Source organism: Neocloeon triangulifer, unplaced genomic scaffold, assembly GCF_031216515.1.
Source record: "Neocloeon triangulifer isolate White Clay Creek 2 clone unplaced genomic scaffold, ASM3121651v1 ptg000012l, whole genome shotgun sequence".
Taxonomy (NCBI): domain Eukaryota; kingdom Metazoa; phylum Arthropoda; class Insecta; order Ephemeroptera; family Baetidae; genus Neocloeon; species Neocloeon triangulifer.
In genome coordinates, this window is record NW_026775554.1 from 17,294,855 (window position 1) to 17,311,275 (window position 16,421).

General features: G+C 37.5%; 5 protein-coding genes across 9 annotated transcripts in view; 1 reads left to right on the forward strand and 4 right to left on the reverse strand.

The window, feature by feature from the left end:
- The first annotated feature begins 40 nt into the window (after positions 1-40).
- Positions 41-3,680, forward strand: LOC132198096 (N6-adenosine-methyltransferase non-catalytic subunit). Of its 2 annotated transcripts, XM_059621871.1 has the most exons (7): positions 41-184; positions 254-366; positions 431-757; positions 809-982; positions 1,038-1,247; positions 1,328-1,500; positions 1,556-3,680. In XM_059621871.1, the coding sequence occupies exons 2-7, from the start codon at positions 301-303 to the stop codon at positions 1,809-1,811; spliced, it is 1,206 nt and encodes a 401-aa protein (XP_059477854.1). In that variant the 5' UTR covers positions 41-184; positions 254-300; the 3' UTR covers positions 1,812-3,680. The 2 variants fall into 2 exon arrangements, with proteins under 2 accessions (XP_059477854.1, XP_059477853.1); XM_059621870.1 differs by having other exon boundaries at positions 150-366.
- LOC132198093 (phosphatidylinositol 3,4,5-trisphosphate 3-phosphatase and dual-specificity protein phosphatase PTEN) lies at positions 1,868-8,277 on the reverse strand. Of its 3 annotated transcripts, none has more exons than XM_059621859.1 (8): positions 7,461-8,277; positions 7,009-7,138; positions 6,663-6,945; positions 6,463-6,604; positions 6,064-6,403; positions 5,892-6,009; positions 5,599-5,836; positions 1,868-5,156 (listed from the first exon to the last, which is right to left on the reverse strand). In XM_059621859.1, the coding sequence occupies exons 1-8, from the start codon at positions 7,900-7,902 to the stop codon at positions 5,083-5,085; spliced, it is 1,767 nt and encodes a 588-aa protein (XP_059477842.1). In that variant the 5' UTR covers positions 7,903-8,277; the 3' UTR covers positions 1,868-5,082. The 3 variants fall into 3 exon arrangements, with proteins under 3 accessions (XP_059477842.1, XP_059477844.1, XP_059477843.1); XM_059621861.1 differs by having other exon boundaries at positions 1,869-3,231; XM_059621860.1 differs by having other exon boundaries at positions 1,869-3,234.
- Positions 8,278-8,699: 422 nt separating this feature from the next.
- Positions 8,700-10,843, reverse strand: LOC132196826 (outer mitochondrial transmembrane helix translocase). Its single transcript, XM_059619731.1, has 8 exons — positions 10,631-10,843; positions 10,312-10,476; positions 10,206-10,250; positions 9,967-10,144; positions 9,708-9,908; positions 9,445-9,641; positions 9,211-9,389; positions 8,700-9,155 (listed from the first exon to the last, which is right to left on the reverse strand). The coding sequence occupies exons 2-8, from the start codon at positions 10,453-10,455 to the stop codon at positions 8,999-9,001; spliced, it is 1,101 nt and encodes a 366-aa protein (XP_059475714.1). The 5' UTR covers positions 10,456-10,476; positions 10,631-10,843; the 3' UTR covers positions 8,700-8,998.
- A 204-nt stretch (positions 10,844-11,047) lies between these two features.
- Positions 11,048-16,421, reverse strand: part of LOC132198439 (protein VAC14 homolog) — a 145,766-nt gene continuing 140,392 nt past the window's right edge. The window contains exons 1-14 of one of the 2 annotated variants that reach the window (XM_059622496.1): positions 14,145-14,218; positions 13,960-14,086; positions 13,753-13,903; positions 13,582-13,692; positions 13,394-13,513; positions 13,118-13,335; positions 12,943-13,063; positions 12,705-12,828; positions 12,434-12,645; positions 12,164-12,381; positions 11,816-12,109; positions 11,639-11,718; positions 11,448-11,586; positions 11,048-11,392 (exon numbers count right to left, since the gene is read on the reverse strand). In XM_059622496.1, coding sequence (XP_059478479.1) covers positions 11,233-11,392; positions 11,448-11,586; positions 11,639-11,718; positions 11,816-12,109; positions 12,164-12,381; positions 12,434-12,645; positions 12,705-12,828; positions 12,943-13,063; positions 13,118-13,335; positions 13,394-13,513; positions 13,582-13,692; positions 13,753-13,903; positions 13,960-14,060 — 2,049 coding nt within the window. In that variant the 5' untranslated portion in view covers positions 14,061-14,086; positions 14,145-14,218 and the 3' untranslated portion in view covers positions 11,048-11,232. Of the gene's footprint in view, positions 11,393-11,447; positions 11,587-11,638; positions 11,719-11,815; positions 12,110-12,163; positions 12,382-12,433; positions 12,646-12,704; positions 12,829-12,942; positions 13,064-13,117; positions 13,336-13,393; positions 13,514-13,581; positions 13,693-13,752; positions 13,904-13,959; positions 14,087-14,144; positions 14,219-16,421 lie in introns of those variants that run through there. The other variant, XM_059622497.1, reaches the window with a different exon arrangement.
- On the reverse strand, positions 14,676-16,237 carry LOC132197067 (uncharacterized). Its single transcript, XM_059620113.1, has 3 exons — positions 16,110-16,237; positions 15,821-16,057; positions 14,676-15,682 (listed from the first exon to the last, which is right to left on the reverse strand). The coding sequence occupies exons 2-3, from the start codon at positions 16,033-16,035 to the stop codon at positions 14,851-14,853; spliced, it is 1,047 nt and encodes a 348-aa protein (XP_059476096.1). The 5' UTR covers positions 16,036-16,057; positions 16,110-16,237; the 3' UTR covers positions 14,676-14,850.

A 16,421-nucleotide genomic window follows, 5' to 3' on the forward strand; every position in this document is an offset into this window, starting at 1 on the left:
AAATTAAACAAATTTTTATTGTTTTATAGTGTTCAGAAGCAAGTGCCGAGATATCTGTCCAAAAATTAATAATTTCGGCATTTTTTGGATAATGGCTTGGATTGTAGCAGAGGCGCCATCTGAAGGGGCGAAAGTAAAACTACCCTGACATCTTGCCTGACATGCGGGCAAGTATAAACAAAAGGTAAACAAACACGGTTTTGCGGTGTTTAATAAAAGCAGAAGTAAATTGTAATTATACCGTAACTTGTAGGCTGAGATGCAATTAATTTGTGATTGTGAACGTTAATTAATGCGGAGATGAGTGAGCGACTAAAGGAGCTGCGAGAACGCTCGCAAAAGAGAAAGCAGTTGCTAGCCAGAACGGTACCCATTATTATTTTTTATCTGCTTCGACTCAAATTTGAATAAATTTATTTCTCTCCCGCAGTTTGGAGTAGGAAGTGTTCAGGAGCTGAGCAGAGTTTTAGGAACGGTAGATGAAATTCCTGTGAAGAAACAACAAACTGAACCCCCCAAGGAGGACATCGATAAAGGGAAAGTGCCTGAAAACTCTGAAGAAAATGCAGACTCGGATAATCTCGTTTACACCGACTCGTCCACTTTCCTCAAAGGAACGCAGTCATCAAACCCCCACAACGATTACTGCCAACACTTTGTAGATACAGGGCAACGTCCTCAAAATTACATACGAGATGTAGGTCTGGCAGACAGATTCGAGGAGTACCCCAAACTTCGGGAACTGATCAAGTTAAAAGTACAAACCTCAACTTCATTGGGTAGAAAATTATAAAAAATTTCTGTTTAGGACGACTTGATTTCCAAAACTGCAACGCCTCCCTCATATTTGAAGTGTGACCTGCACTCATTCGACTTAAAGAACCTGAAAAGCAAGTTCGACGTCATCCTAGTGGAACCACCCCTCGAAGAGTACCAAAGAACTATGGGGGTTACAAACATGGAATTCTGGGGATGGGAGCAGGTATTATTAAACAAAGGTTAAATATTGCCAGGCTAATATTTAAATTTTAATTTAGATTATGGAGCTGGACATCGGAGAAGTTGCTGCACCTCGTAGTTTTATTTTCCTGTGGTGTGGATCCTCAGATGGCTTGGACTTGGGCCGCTACTGTCTACGAAAGTGGGGTTTTCGGAGATGTGAAGATATCTGCTGGATTAAAACCAACAGCAACAATCCCGGTCACTCAAAAAATTTGGATTCCAAAGCAGTTTTCCAGCGCACAAAGGTTTGTAAAAAAATATAAGATTTCAGTTGTTAATTTTAGGAGGAATGAATTAAGATATATTTTCTTTAAATTGTATTCAGGAGCACTGTCTGATGGGGATAAAAGGAACAGTCAGAAGATCGACAGACGGAGATTTCATTCATGCCAACGTTGACATTGATCTCATCATATCAGAGGAGCAGGACTACGGTTGCTTGGACAAGCCTGTTGAAATATTTCACATCATTGAGCACTTCTGTCTCGGTCGCCGAAGGTGAATTTAAAACTTATCACTTTTTCCACAACTAACTATTGAACAAAAAAATTAGGCTCCATGTATTTGGTCGAGATAGCACAATACGTCCGGGCTGGCTGACTATTGGCCCTGCATTGACAAACAGCAACTTCAACGGAGACCAATATTCCGGATACTTTAGCAATGGTCAGCTGACCACAGGCTGCACCGAGAGAATAGAAGCGTTGAGACCCAAATCACCTCCGCCCAAAGGTAAAGGACCTCCAGGTTCAAGAGGACGGGGTGGTGGATCCAGAGGTGGCTTCCGCGGCAGAGGTCGGGCCCGATAGATTTTCCATTTTTTTTTAACCAGGATTGATTTTTAATGTCTGCATTTTCTTAATTGTGAATGTCCTCTTTTAACTTTTATCTCTTTATTGGTAATATATATAATTATTCACGCTACATGAAGTTGTTATCAAATAAATTATAACATCTGAAAGATTATCTTGTTTCTCATCTCTAGCAAAATTGAAACAAATGTCTAAGCTTACAGTCAAAACAGTAAAAAGATTACAATTAGCCTTTTAATCACAATCATCCTAATTTCATTAACAGTCATTCATATTATCTTCTACGCTACCCTTCACCGACCGATTTAAAAGTTTGCAGCTTCCACTGCAATGCTCAGTATGTCCAATGTTTCAATCTCTTATTCAATCATTGTTTGTTGTCGGCACTTTTCTGAAATAATTTGGTGACCATTTAAGTAATACCGGTTACTTTCAAGAGTACAAATTGCCTCTAGAAGTTGATAAAAAAAATGTCAAGTTAATGAGAACAACAGTTTCTCATCCTCTGACACCTGCATTAAAAAAAGATGTGCCCTTTTCAGAATGATTAACTAACACTTAAATAAAAATTACTTAATTACTTTCTGTCAATGTTTTTTGGTGTCAGAGTTTTGAGATCATGAAATTGTACATAAAATCAACTGGGTACCATAGTACCGCATTGACAACACAAAATAAGGTCAATGAGGACATCAATTTCAAAATTTAAACGCAAGTTGTAAGTTTGATGTTAACAGAACATTTTTGAGAAAGTTCATTATTTGTGATATACCAAGAATAAGAAAAATTGACAGAAGGTAATGTTAAAATTTGTTGATTGATATCAACCATTTCAATTAAAATTAGTTGAGTTTTATGAATTGGCAATATAAAAATCCCTATCGATTTCACAACACATTCTAGCAAAAAGCAGATCTGTTCAAAACAGTCTTTATATTTAAATTACAGAGCCAACTATATCATTTTGTTTGAAATTGCCTATACTTAAATCCACTTTTGTACTGAAATTCCTGCTGAAATTGTTCTCTTGCACCTAAACCGTTTCAGTTCTTACTTCGGAAGTCAACAAACGCATCACACTTTCTTCAGGTTTTCTTCAATTCGTTAATTGTCACACTTTGATGATGGCACCTTTTTGGCAAGCCTTTAATCTTATTAAATCTAGTACGTAATTGAGTAATGAAGATCAGAGAAAAATGCAGTGATGAGCACTTTTACACTTGAAAAGTTTTTGTACGTTTGTCTTTCCCACTGGCGAGTTGCCCAAATGCCCAGCAGTGTGTTAGTCATCTATCAATCCCAACAGAGCAGTGTTTTTTTGTTTCAATGTTCACCAGGCAAAGAAGCATTGTTTTTAACTTATGAAGGGCGTATGATGATGTGAGGCAAACGACTTGATGTTAAAAATGAGTTGATTCTCCTGAAAGAAAAACTTACTGTTCAACTGATCGTGAGCGGGGCATTTTTGTTTGTTTTAACTTCTGCCCTCACCTCTCCTGATGCAATTAAGCTCCACTCCGAGTATATACCCAAGCGTTACAAATCGTTTTGCGGCAGCAATGCATAAAACAACATACCTCCAATGGCAATTTTTCAACCAAAGCAACAGAGCAGGCTTTGTTAGTTGCTGGTCGTTCAAATAGTTTAAAACCACTACCTCATTGGAAGGAAGCGAAAGCAGGAAGAAAAGGAAGACAAAGCACAGAGATATATAGTTTGCAGCTCAATTATTTATTTCTCCAGAGTGTGTGTATTTGATTAGTTGTCGTTTTTGCAATAAAATTCTTCTCCGTCTTGGTACACGAATACAGAAACATCATGTTCATTTTTCTCCAGCAAAACATCTTTACTCATATTTTTTTTTTTTTAAATCAATCATTTCCCAAAGAACACCTCCAACAACAATTAATGATTTCCAGCAGCTAAGTAGAAATTCCGACAATTATTCCCGAGATCTGCAGATAACTTAAAAATGCAGTTAATATTTCCTCTTGCTATTTCCAATAAATTATTTTGCAAAGGTAAGTGTGTGATTGGCACAAGTTGGCACAAAAAATTAAAAGTACAAAGTATTGTGAAAATAATTGATATTATCGTAGTAGTTCAGTGTAGTTGAAAACAGTATGTATAGTTTATGTAGTCATCAAAGTGTTGAGAAAGTACAATATTGTTGCCTTGTTACCAAACAGTGGGTGTGGGTATTGGGCAAAATACCAATACAGTAGTTGTGTTTGCAGAAATTTCTTTCTTGGTTTTGTGCCGAACCAGAGTCACATCAACAATATAATATAATTCTGCTATCAAATATTATGTCCTTGTGATTTACTTTATAAATTAATTTGGTTCCTTTAGTGTGAGAAAATTCAGTTCTATTTTAGAAACCTTGTACTTGTCACTTTTGACAGAGTAATTTAATAGTAAATATCTACTTTATAATCCGTTAAAAATAATGCATGTATATGCAACTATCTCATATTACAAAGAATTATTATTAGTTATTGTTAATTGTGTTCACAATTTACTTTCTTGTTCTGATTAGAAATTAAATTTCTGACATTTTGTCACAATCAGCAAATTGGTGATGATTATTTTTTTCCGAACTATCATTTTTTTTTTTTTTTTGTTCAAAATGGACTCAAATGTGATCACTGAATAGCAAAATGTTAATTTGTACATGTATGGCTTAAACAGTCCTCCATATTCAAGTATCATTTCCTCTAAAATCGAAGCGTTATTTCATTTTACGTAAGTCTATGAATAATTTGCGAGAAAAATATGCTTTTGACTAAAATGGATGCACTATAAATGGAACTAAAACATCATCAGCAAAAGGAGTTTTGCAAAAAACAAATTTGTCTGTTTTAAGTGTTTCCGTCAAAAATTAAGATCTACAGAAAATTTTCCAAGAAGTGTTCAGGGCAAAAAGCACCAGGCCAAAATCAATCTAGTGACACCAATCTGCAAATAATTAGCTTCAAAGGCTACTGTCAATAATGTCTACTTGAATATTTGCATGAAATGCATTTGATCATACACATTTAGTCTATGCGACTAAAATTCAGTTTTAAGTCAGCTGCTTCATTTTTGGTTGGTGTTCTATAAATCAATGATCAAAGGAAAATAAGTTTTTTTCGCAACTCGTCACATCAGAATCATCGCATCCGCACGCTGGGAAGAAATCAGAACATTTCTTCCCAGCTTCAGCCATAATTGATCGATTTGAATATCAGCTTTGTCTTCGATTGCTAGTTGCTTGGGATATGATTCATCACGCCACCTGCTCACCCGCTTGATACTCTGCCTCAGAGAGAAGCCGATACCTCACCACACGTGCATGATTCACTGGGGAGTTTAGAAAAAGAGAACGTATTTATAAAAGGGTCAGCCTGCACCAACAGCAAGACGAGAATATATATGGCAGCAAATTTTTCTAGGTCTACGCAAGCAGAACTGACAAGCGACTCGGTTAAATTATAGAGAAAAATCATATATCATGTGAAAGGGTGTGCTATACGGACGCTCGTCAGTATCTAAGTGATGAGTAGTTTCGGTGCTGGCACACACTCAACGACTCAAAAAAAGCCATGCAGCAGCATGCAACCAAGTAGTAGTGTCGAGATTCAAAAGACAAGATGACACTTTTGATCATCTATAGAGTTATTAATGATAATCACGAAACAAACGATTTTCACAACACAGTTGCAAAAACAATGAAATAATCAAAGGTCAAGCTCTCGGTAAAATGAATGAAGAGTAATCCAGTCTTCTCAGGGGTGTAACTCACCAGACTCCCAACTTTCATCACCGCCTTCACCGTCTTCGCTGCTCTCTGAGCTTGAGTGGTCGTCGCCCTCTGATGAACTGTTCGGTGTGTCCTGGTTTTCGACCACCACAACACCAGCCTGCGGTAGAGTTGGTGAAAGAATGCCTGCTCCAGTCTGCAGTCTTGAGGCATTGTTAGCCAACGAGATACGATCCACGGACGATTCTAAATTAGGTACACGAAGCATGAACAGGCGAACCTAAATCAGAAACACAGCAATCAATTTGCAATCAGTAATAAAATTTAAATCATACCCTGAAGTTTTGGTCGAAGATCTTGTTCTGCTTATCCTTGTGAGCGTCATCTAAGTGCCACTTGTCAATGGTAAGCATCAGTTCGCTGATACCATCAGTTTGCAATGATGCAAGGGAACTGCAATTAAATTCGTTATGTATTTTCAGCACATTAATTTTACACAAAATATACCTCGTTTGCTGTAGGAACATCATAGGAGGAAGTGTGGATTGTTCATCATAGCTCATGGCACGGCTGGTTCTCTGATGTGGCCTTCGTTCTGGGGTTGCAGTTTCATTTCCGTTCTCGTTGGTTTCGTGCTTGGCCTCTTCGTTGACAAAAAATGTGTTGAACCAAAAGTGAAACAGTTTCTCCTTTCTCCTGAGTGCATTTTTCATGTAGAACTCCACTTTAATATCACCGGTGATGGTCACTCTTGGGCTCAGGGACAAACTTTGCAGGCTTTTCTTTATTTCGTACAGGGGCGATGTGTACAGTCTCCGCTGAGAGTCTGAGATCACAAATTGCAAGTCTAGAATTTGAGGCGATTAGTTTATGCAATTTCAGTTCTAACTGAATATAAAAGCTTACTTCCTTGCATTCCATGGAGATGGGGAAGGGGTTCCAAGCAAATTCTATCTAATAGAAGGGTCACTGGTTGGTATTTAAGCCTGAGCTGGACGATCTGAGCGTAGTAATCCACAAATCTGCGTTGGCTTGGAATTGTCACCCCCTGTAAAATGTGGACGAAGACATGAAAAAAAAAAAATACCAATTATTTTTCTACGTACCTTCTTGTCATGGGTTCTGCTCTGCCCGTAAAAGTTGAGAGCATCTTCGGCAGTCAAGAACTGTTTGCTATGCAGAAGGTAACAGCAGATCATCACTCCAGTTCGGCCCTTGCCAGCCTTGCAGTGGACAACAGCCACGTTGTCAGAGTTTTTGTTGATCCAATCGTGGACGTCGTTGCAGAAAGGCCCAATTAAATCAATCTGAGGCGGGTTATGATCGTTGAAAGGATAATGAGCTACCCTGTGATGGAATTTGCTGGGGTCGTATGAACGCTCCGAACAACTGTAAATTGACATTTCAAGAGATGAAATACACAATTTGTGAAAATTTTAAAATTAAAGTTACAGATTGTATATTTTGTAGTGCTCTGGATGTTTCTTGTCTAAGAATCTGCCAACATCGGAAATGTTGTTACGATACATGCCCTCGATCTTCTCAGCAGGATAGCCCATGGCAATGATGTTGTTTCTTATGTCTAGAAATATTGGTTAAGGAAAAACCATACATTATAGATAGCAAAATTAATTAGCGAAGGAGAGTAATTAAAAAATCAAATTAAAATAACTGAATTAAGCAAAAAAATTTAATGAAATTATTTTCAAATAATGTAGCTGTATAGCAAACTAATAAAAAAAATCATGCGATTGCGATAAAGGAATGTGGTCGATATGGAAATTAAATTTTGCAAGCAAATGTCGTAATAAATTGTACATGTTTAAAAAGCTGCAATTATAAATTATGATTCATCTCATGGAAATAGAAATCACAGCAATGTTGTTGCTGAATAAAAAGGATACAGGTCAGGTCGAGGTTGAAGCCATCCTGGGTGTAGCGCTTCCTCTTCTTGCTGACCATCTGCTTGATAGGGTTTGCCATTTTGGTGTAGCCACCAAGGCTGTGGTAGTAATTGTTGTGATGGTGGTTGTTGAGGCCTGGCAGCTCCTGCTGGACGGTGGTGCTCGAGGCTGCAGATTCTAGAGAGGAGACCGCCTCGGCGGAAATCTCCTTGCAGCGGTAGATGTCTGCAATATTATCCTCCTCCGAGCAGGATGAGAACTGGTTGACGCAGATGGCAGCATTTAAAGGAGTCACCGACGAGACGGTGTTGATGTACTCGACTTTGTCCAAGTCCACCTCGAGATTATCACTGTGATTGTTGTTGCTGCTGCTCAGTGATGATTTTCGGCACGAGTAGCAAACACCCATAAAAAACTCACAGCACTTACTAACCCACTTCATAAGACGACAGCTAGTGAGCTATTAGGCGTCCGAGGACTAGTGGTCGGACAGTGTTTGCTCGGTCGGACAGCAGCTTGTCACGCCGTTCTCGCCGAGAAACGAAACAATGGCGCTAGACGAAGGTGCCCCACGGCACGCAGCGACCCACCGAGCGAGTCCACTTTTCCACCGATCTTTCTGCCCGATTTTGGCACTTTCTCGCTGCTCCACTACTTCACCGACTATCTCACGTTCATCATGGGTGTCCCGGAGCGAGAAAATCTGTCCAACAAACTAAAGGATCATGTTAAAATCGAGATGTGTCACAGCGAGGAAGTGTGCGAGCTGTGCGGGTTGAAAGAGTTGTTGCCTAAACCCATAAAATCCAACTGCTGCCAACCTGACGGAGTAATTCATTTTGCGAGCCGATGGCGCGTCTTTCGGAATTCGGTCGCATACAATTACGATTTGTCATTCGGTATTTCCGTGCGGATATGATGTGATATATCTACTGCTAAAATACAAGCCAATTTATATGTTGATCAGCTTTGCTTGCTGTTTAAGCTTAATTGTAAGTATAATTTGTTGGCAATTGTGCCGCCTTGCATGGCAACAACGTAGATGACGACGAGTTAGAATGTGGTGGGGGAAAATAAATTAAAAAAATCAACCATTTCACTCTTGAGAGGCGGTATCATTATTTTTTGCCCAAGCTGAAGCATGAACCCTTGCCTAGACAGCCCATAAAAAACGAACCCACACCATTGATATATTTGTTGGGTTTTGGGTTGGGGATAAAATATCTACCTGATTTTTTTTGTTCAAGCAGAAGCAGGTTGCTTTTATTTATTTGTTCTATTATTTTCATTTATAGTTAATATCAAATATTTATAACACTACAAAAAAAATCATGAACACAAATCAGAAAAATTATAGAGTCAATTTTGCTTAATCTTACGCGTTGCGTGGTTGATTAACTTCCTGAGCACAGCTAGGAGTCTTAATTAAAATTCTAGGAAATAACCAAATAAAAAATAATCACAACACAACTGTCCCAAACTCATGAAGCGTTAAATAAAACTGAATTATCTTGGTAAACTATGTGAAAATAATTCCACTAGTCCATGTCTGAAGAAGAAGCCACTAAACCGTTATTGCTGCGTACCTTCGATTCTCTAATTTTACTGAACGACTTTCTCAAATCGTCCATATTAATGGATCGCATAGCTTCATCACCTTCTTGGCTGCTTCCATTTATCACTGCAGTGCGATTCCTAAAAAAAAATTGTTTGTTTATAGATTATAAATTATAGCAGCATTGAAAAGTACCTAGTAGTTGATCGCATGAAGTCTCTCATTCTGTAAACCGAGGCGCTTCGACACAGCTCGTGTAAATCAGATCCAGAGAAGCTTTCTGTGATCTTTGCTATGTTTTCCAAATCAACATCCTCTCCGATTGGTTCATTATCAAGAATCAGTTTCAAGATTTGCAGCCTTTGTTTTCGGTTCTGAAAAGACAAAATTTTTTAATAAAAAAAATTAGAACACAAATTAGAAAAATACAGGTAGGCCAACGTGGAACATAGAAGGCATTCGCCTTTGAATGGCTTGGTCCAAGTCTCGAGGTCTGTTTGTTGCGCCCATGACTATCACGACACAGTTGGGGTCTGTGATGAGCCCATCCCATAAGCTCATAAACTGAGCCTTCATCATGGCGGTTGCTTCATGGTCTTGGGAACTCCGAACTCTTAAAAACGAATCTAAAAATAATTAATGGAATATTTGTAAAAGAAGTATAGAGCGTGTTTAAAAAAAATCAAATTTACCAATTTCATCAATGAAAATGATGCATGGTTGCAGTTCAATGGCCAACGAAAACACAGCCGCTGCCAATTTCTGACTTTCTCCGTACCACTTGTCAGTCAAAATAGACACGTCCAGATTAATAAAACGAGCTCCTGCTTCTTTTGCTGTTGCCTTGGCAATGAGGGTTTTACCACAGCCCGGAGGGCCATGCAAAAGGACGCCTATTTTTTGTTTACCAATGATTAAAGTCATTAAGAAAAACGAGAAAAAAATTATTACCCTTCGGTGGCTGACTGAGTCTTGACTCAGCAAGTAAATCCTTCCTTGTTATGGGAAAGATGACCGTTTCTTGGATCTCTTCAATGACATCGTCCAAGCCTGCAATGTCACTCCACGACACTTTTATGTCTTTAGGATCAACCAAATGAGTCGCAATCATCAGCTCATGTTCTGAGAGCTGGAATTTATTTTCAGTCAATAAGATTTTTTCATTTTATTTTCAATGTAATATGTAATACCTGTCTCTTGACCTGGATCCCAATCTTTTTCATAAGATCAGTGGCCTGAAATTCAATAAAAAGTTGTGAGTTATATAATAAACTTTAATTTCAGGGTAAATTTTACCTTTGCTTTTGCTTGGTTCTTCTGTTTGTTAGTTGGGTCCAGTTGATTTATCAGCCACTTCATGGAGTAATATGAGAATGCTGAGAGAAGTACCAATTTTGCGGTTATTTTAATGATTTCTGTCCTTGTAATTTCAGACTCCATGTCGCGTGAATAGTGAATTTGCTGAAAATACGGCGATATTTTAGAAAATAGCATCCCAAGGTCATAAGGCATCTTTGAAATGTCACGCAAATAATCAAAAACAAAGAGAAACAAATAACATGAAGGTCGTTAATTATAGAAACTTCAAATTCTGCATGTGATTCTGCTTGCTCACCTTAAAACTGTCAAAGCCCAAAGTTATTTGTGCAGAATTGGATGGACGTCGCAGTGAGCAATCACTGTTTTTTCATAAATGTGTCTAACTGCATTCCTTTGCTCTTTTGTAGATTATTGGCTTCGTTTGTCCTCAAAGTTAAAAAGTCAAATTAATCGATCCGCAGGGACTGCAGCGCGTTGATGCACTTTTCACATTTTTCTTCCTGAGACACGCCCCTTTATTACTCGCGCTGATTCGTCGAGCGGAAAGTCCTGGTTTCAATTCAAACGATTACCGCGAACACAATTGCAATGCACTCTCTTTTTTCTTTGGTGCTGCTCCAGCAGCGCAAAATTTTATTATTAATAATATATTTAATATCTATTTTAATTTAATTGCTTTCATTTTTCCTATGATTTTCTATGCACAGTATTCAAAAATTAAATTATATTTAAGAAACTATATTGCTTTATTTTATTTCACATTAACATACTCAATAATAAATGATTTCAGAGTTCACACGATAATGGAATGACTTATATTTGCACACAACTCACAATTTATCAATAAAAAATTCACTACATGGTGGTGAAACTAATACCTTTTTTAACCACTGATATTCAATCAAATTCAAGGCTCATTCCGACTGCCAGAACATTATTTTTCTTTCCCTTTTGTCTCTGAATGAGATGGCGCTCTTGGACATCTTTAAAATGAGAAAAGAGCTTGGCAAAATCAATCTTATTGACTTCACTTCGATCTTCTTTCCAAGATGATGATCTAGTTTCAATTGTTTCTTCATTACGAATTGAAAAAAAAAGTATAGTTAACATACTTAGCATCTGGAACTTTTGGAACGCAGTTAAGCCGACGTCGAAGGGTGTGAAATGCCTCGGTTTGGGGCATCAGCATCAAAATACCATAGAGTGACTGCACTAGAGGTTGAGGTGATTCAAGCAACTGCAGTCTCAAATCTTTATTTTTTAAGTTAGTAACTATCCAGTATTTTTTTAATTAATATCATACGTGCAAAAATTGGAGATTCAATCAGTTGGATCAGCTTGTCCAGCTCTACCAAAAATTCTACTGTAACTTCAAGATCACCACTATACTTTGGTTAAGGAAAACAAAAAATCGCAAAAAAACATCAAGTAAAATAACAATTACGACACACAATTATTTTTGCAAATGTGAAAAGGATACAAAGATTTAATCAAAGTACTGGCATGAGGGTAGCACTGTGTGAGCAGGCATAATGATACGGTTGCCACAGGATTGTGGCACCAAGTCTTGTAAAGGCAGACGAAGAGTGAAGCACTTTCCGATGTTGTCAAGGATTGCAGCTCCCTCCTCAAATGCGCAAGTTCGCTTGAGGTGAGCAAGATCTCGTGCAGGCAGTCCACCATGCTTCGCGCAAACTGCAAATCTTCCTCCCCAATCAAAATTTGTGATAAACTGCGGTATATTGACTCTGCGTTTAGAAGAACGCACAGTTGTCTGAAAATATTAAATTAAATTTTTGAAGGGACTTGGCTTGTAAAATAAAACTACCTCAATATAAAAGGACCTCTTTCTTCTAGCACACTCCTCTCGGAATGAAAATGGTGCAGCAACGAGCCCAAGAACTGAGGGAAAAACTCTGGTCCCCCTGGACTTGAATGGTCTGAGAGGGAAGCAAGGACGGCCAATGTGTGACGCACAACTTCATCTGAAGGGTCCGAAAGTGCTCCGACTAGCACATTAGATGATTCTTGCAGTTTCTTGCTTACCTTTATAGAATATATCAGAGAAAATATTTTACGAGATAGGAAATTCAATTACTTGGCTGGGCATCTTTTTGTTGAGATGAAGAATCCAAGTGAGTGCTGCAACTTTACTTGGTGTTGCGGATCCATGACCTATGCTACGAACAAGAACCTCAATGACACTCTCTGTGTCGAGTTTGTACTTTGGATCATCAGTAGGATTTTCAGCTTGCTGAGAGACTAGGCGAAGAAGACTAAAGCTAACAGCCTTGGCAGTTTCTTTTATATCTAAAAATAAAACAGAATTTGTTAGCCAGCATAATCATACAAAAATAATCAATATTTACTCTTTCTCTCCTCGTTTTCATAAGAATGACAAGGAAGAACTGCAGTCAGGATGCTCGAAGTGTAAGGCAACATGCTCGGGCCAGAGAGCTGCACAAATTCTTTTACCCAGGTTATTGCTGTTAACTGAACATCGGAAAATTATTGTTTTTATTTTCACGATAAAATATAAATTAAGGTGCCTTACTTAATCAATCAATTAATTTTTATTCTTGAAAAAATTCAAAATAGGCAACTTACTTGCAGAGACTGATACTGAGATTGTGCGTGAAGGATCAATACGTTGATCATCTTTTGAAAGTCAACCTGAGATGGATTCTTTTTTATTGTCCTCAAAAATTGTGCCAGGACATTGTCACATCTGAAGGGAGGAATCAAATAATCAAATATATTGGATTTAAATTTCGTTTTTTACCTTTGTTGAATTTCAGGAGCTGGGTCTTCCAAAATTTTAAAAAGTCCGTCAAGGAGCTCTGGTAAGTAAACAATGAGGTCCAATTTTGGAAGTTGATGCAAGAGAGACACCCAAGATAATATAAACTCTCTGGAAAAATTGCTCTTGGCGTAAATTCTCTCTCCTAGGAGTGGAATCAGTATGGTCAAGTCAAAAGTTTGACTCTCAGTCACAATATCCTATTAACAAAAAAATAACAGAAATTAAAAAAAAAAATCAAAATGTTTCATAAAAAACCTTAAGTATTCTGTCGAGTAACTCTGCTGCACTCCGAACATTTAAATCAAGGTCTGCGACCAGGACACTTAACGCATTAAATACTTGAGGAAAGCTAGGTAAGATTTCATGACGGGCCACCTAATAAAATAATATTATTAAATTCACAATCAGATAATTAAAAAAATTATAATTATAATAATAATTACTTTAGCAACATTGTGCATAGCTTCACAGGCATAATATCGAACCCTTGCATCATTGACGGTGAAAGAGGCAAGCAGAGGCTCGGTCAATTCAGGTACATACTGAGCACAATCCTGGAGATAAGAAAAATAAAATTATTACGCCTTCTAAAAATTGTGAATGTAAAAAATTACAGGGCCTAAGCCAATGGCAACCGCCGCTAATCCGATGTGTCCTCCTTTGCGGTAATGAGGATTCGGCGAAAGCGCGAAGTCTTGCCCAAGTATTTTTAGCAACTTTTTAATCTGCATGGTGTTGTTGCTAGCATGAAAATCACGAACCATTCTGCAAAATTAATGAAATGAATTATACGAAAAAATTAAGGCAAAATAAAATCAGACTTTTCGATTTCCACAGCGGCGGCTTTCCTCTTTTCATAGAGTTTGTCCTGTAGTGCTCTAACGCAGGCTGTGCTCAAAGGTGAATAATCTTTGTCGTTCATTGCTGCTTTATATTGATAGCAACGAACTGCAAAAACTTAATTTACTGCAGCAAGCACAGAAGGGACACGGACTCTATTATTTACCTGTATGCAAATCCTCCCGTCAGTGAGTGCTGTGTGTTGTCATCTGACTTGAGCTCTGGGGGGCAGATCCCGGCAATATTATTTGCCGTTTGCCCTTGTAATGTTATGATTATGTCCACGGTCATATGTCGCTGAGCTCCAACAAGACTGATTGTGAGCTCCAACAAAGATTTAATACAAAATCCTTTTTTTTTTTTAATAAAGATTTTCTTCTTCCAATTATCAGATATTTCAATAGAAATAGATTATAATTTATAATGTAACAAATAATCGCAAATAATTATCAAGACAAAATTTTAAATCGCAGCGCGTACATTTAAAAAATAAAAACCACAGAAAATCAATAAAATTAATTTAAAATATCTAAATTGTTTTATGATTATATGTAAAAGTGACCATTTTTGCGCACTTCTGTTCTGTGTAAAGTATTATATTATTATAACTAACTGCTGTAATACTGTTCTGGTATTAAAACGGATTATAAATATTAATAAAACGGAATGGAAATAAAAATAGTAATTTTGAGTAATTTATTGTTTCAATTTTGTTAATTTATTCACTCTTGCGTAACGAGTGTCTTTATATTTATGTCCTCTAAAATTGCATAAATCCATTATATGGAATTTTAGTGTAGAAAATGCTATGATAACGTAGTCTATCACTCTCCCACTTGATCAAGAGTTTGTTTAAGTGTACACTTTTGCTTTTACTCGCCATCATCACTACCGGATTCAGAGTCTGAACTAATGGTTATAAATGGAGTAACTGGAGATTCACCAACAATTTTCCAAAATTCAAAGAATGGTTCCTTGCCAGTTGCAACGCACCACTTCAAGAACACATGAAGAGCAATATGTCCCAAACAACTTCCTCTGAATTTTCTGTTATTCTTCGGTAGAGTGACCCTCAAATCTTTGCTGCTTCTAAGGTGGGTGCCTGTTTCATGGTCTTCAAAGATCAGATGGTGGTTGTCTGTGAGGTGGAGATAGCCCAGCTGGTTGTTGGCAAAATACGATTTCCAGCACTCGGAAATGACCATTGTCTCTGGCAGAATCCAAGTTTCAATCAAAGGTACTAATTGCGCTTCTCTCAGCTCCACAGGCACCAAAAGAACTCTTGAAGTCTCTCTTTCGAATACGGCAAACACCCATTGTTTTCCAGCGGGCCTCGTCTTGGTCTTGCGTTCCTCGAACTTGCCCTCTGTGACCTCAACAAATTTTCCTGGCCCTCCAAGAGGTTGGGCTGTCCTTTCAAACCACTGAAGAATGACGTTTCTCATATATCGTTGCCACCTTTTAACCACGGAACGTGTTGTTTGCATCTCCCACATTATTTTCTCAGTTTCCCAATTATTCAAAACCATATAGGACATAATGAGAAACTTTGCCAAAGGCAATTTGCTGCCCTCAAAAACAGAGCCAAAACGAAAAGATTCACTGTAGTTACAATTCTGTCTTTTCTTTTTTGGTTTCTGTATGTACGCCCTGCATCGCCAAGAGCTGTTTTCTTGTTCCTTATTGTTTCGTGTCCTTGTAAACCTAAAAAAATCGTCGCAAAATTAGCAATTTTGCTGCGATTACATATGCTCTTTATTAATTACTTTTGAATGATTACATCCATTATTATATCATGTAATTCTGTTGACTTGAAATTATTTATGCTCATATCGTACTTGCCTGTAGAATTTCATTGGTGTTCCGCATTTTGAGCAATTTTTCTCTCGAGGAAAGATGTTGTTGTCAGTCAAGAATTGTATTATGGCAATCTCATTTTTGCTAAATTCGTACACGTTTAAAAGGTTAACTGGCACCTCACGAATATCTTGGGCTCTTAACGTTTCTTCAGCTGCAATTTCAGTGTCACTTTCATCTAAGTCATTAAAAGTCTCCATCGTCTCTTCTAAGTTGTAATTACTGCAGAAAATAATATTTAATTATCTTGGCTGTAAATGGAAACTTTACTTACTATGTAACTGCTGTAAATGAAAGATGGTCAAGAAATTATGTACAAAATGTAAAATTGAAACGATTAAAACGATAGTCTTCCCGGCTCGATGTTCCTTGTTGATGTTGATTGACTTGACAATATTGACATAAAAGCAAAGAACACGGCCAACACGCCCCCTTCTCTTGCCTCGATCAAAAGAACAAAATTTTACAACGTTGTTCTTTATAAAAAAAAAAAAAAATATTTTAATAGAATGATAGTATTAAGCAAATTTTATTTGTTGCAAAGTACACCTCTTATTATTCATATTAAAATAAAGGGTCTTAAATT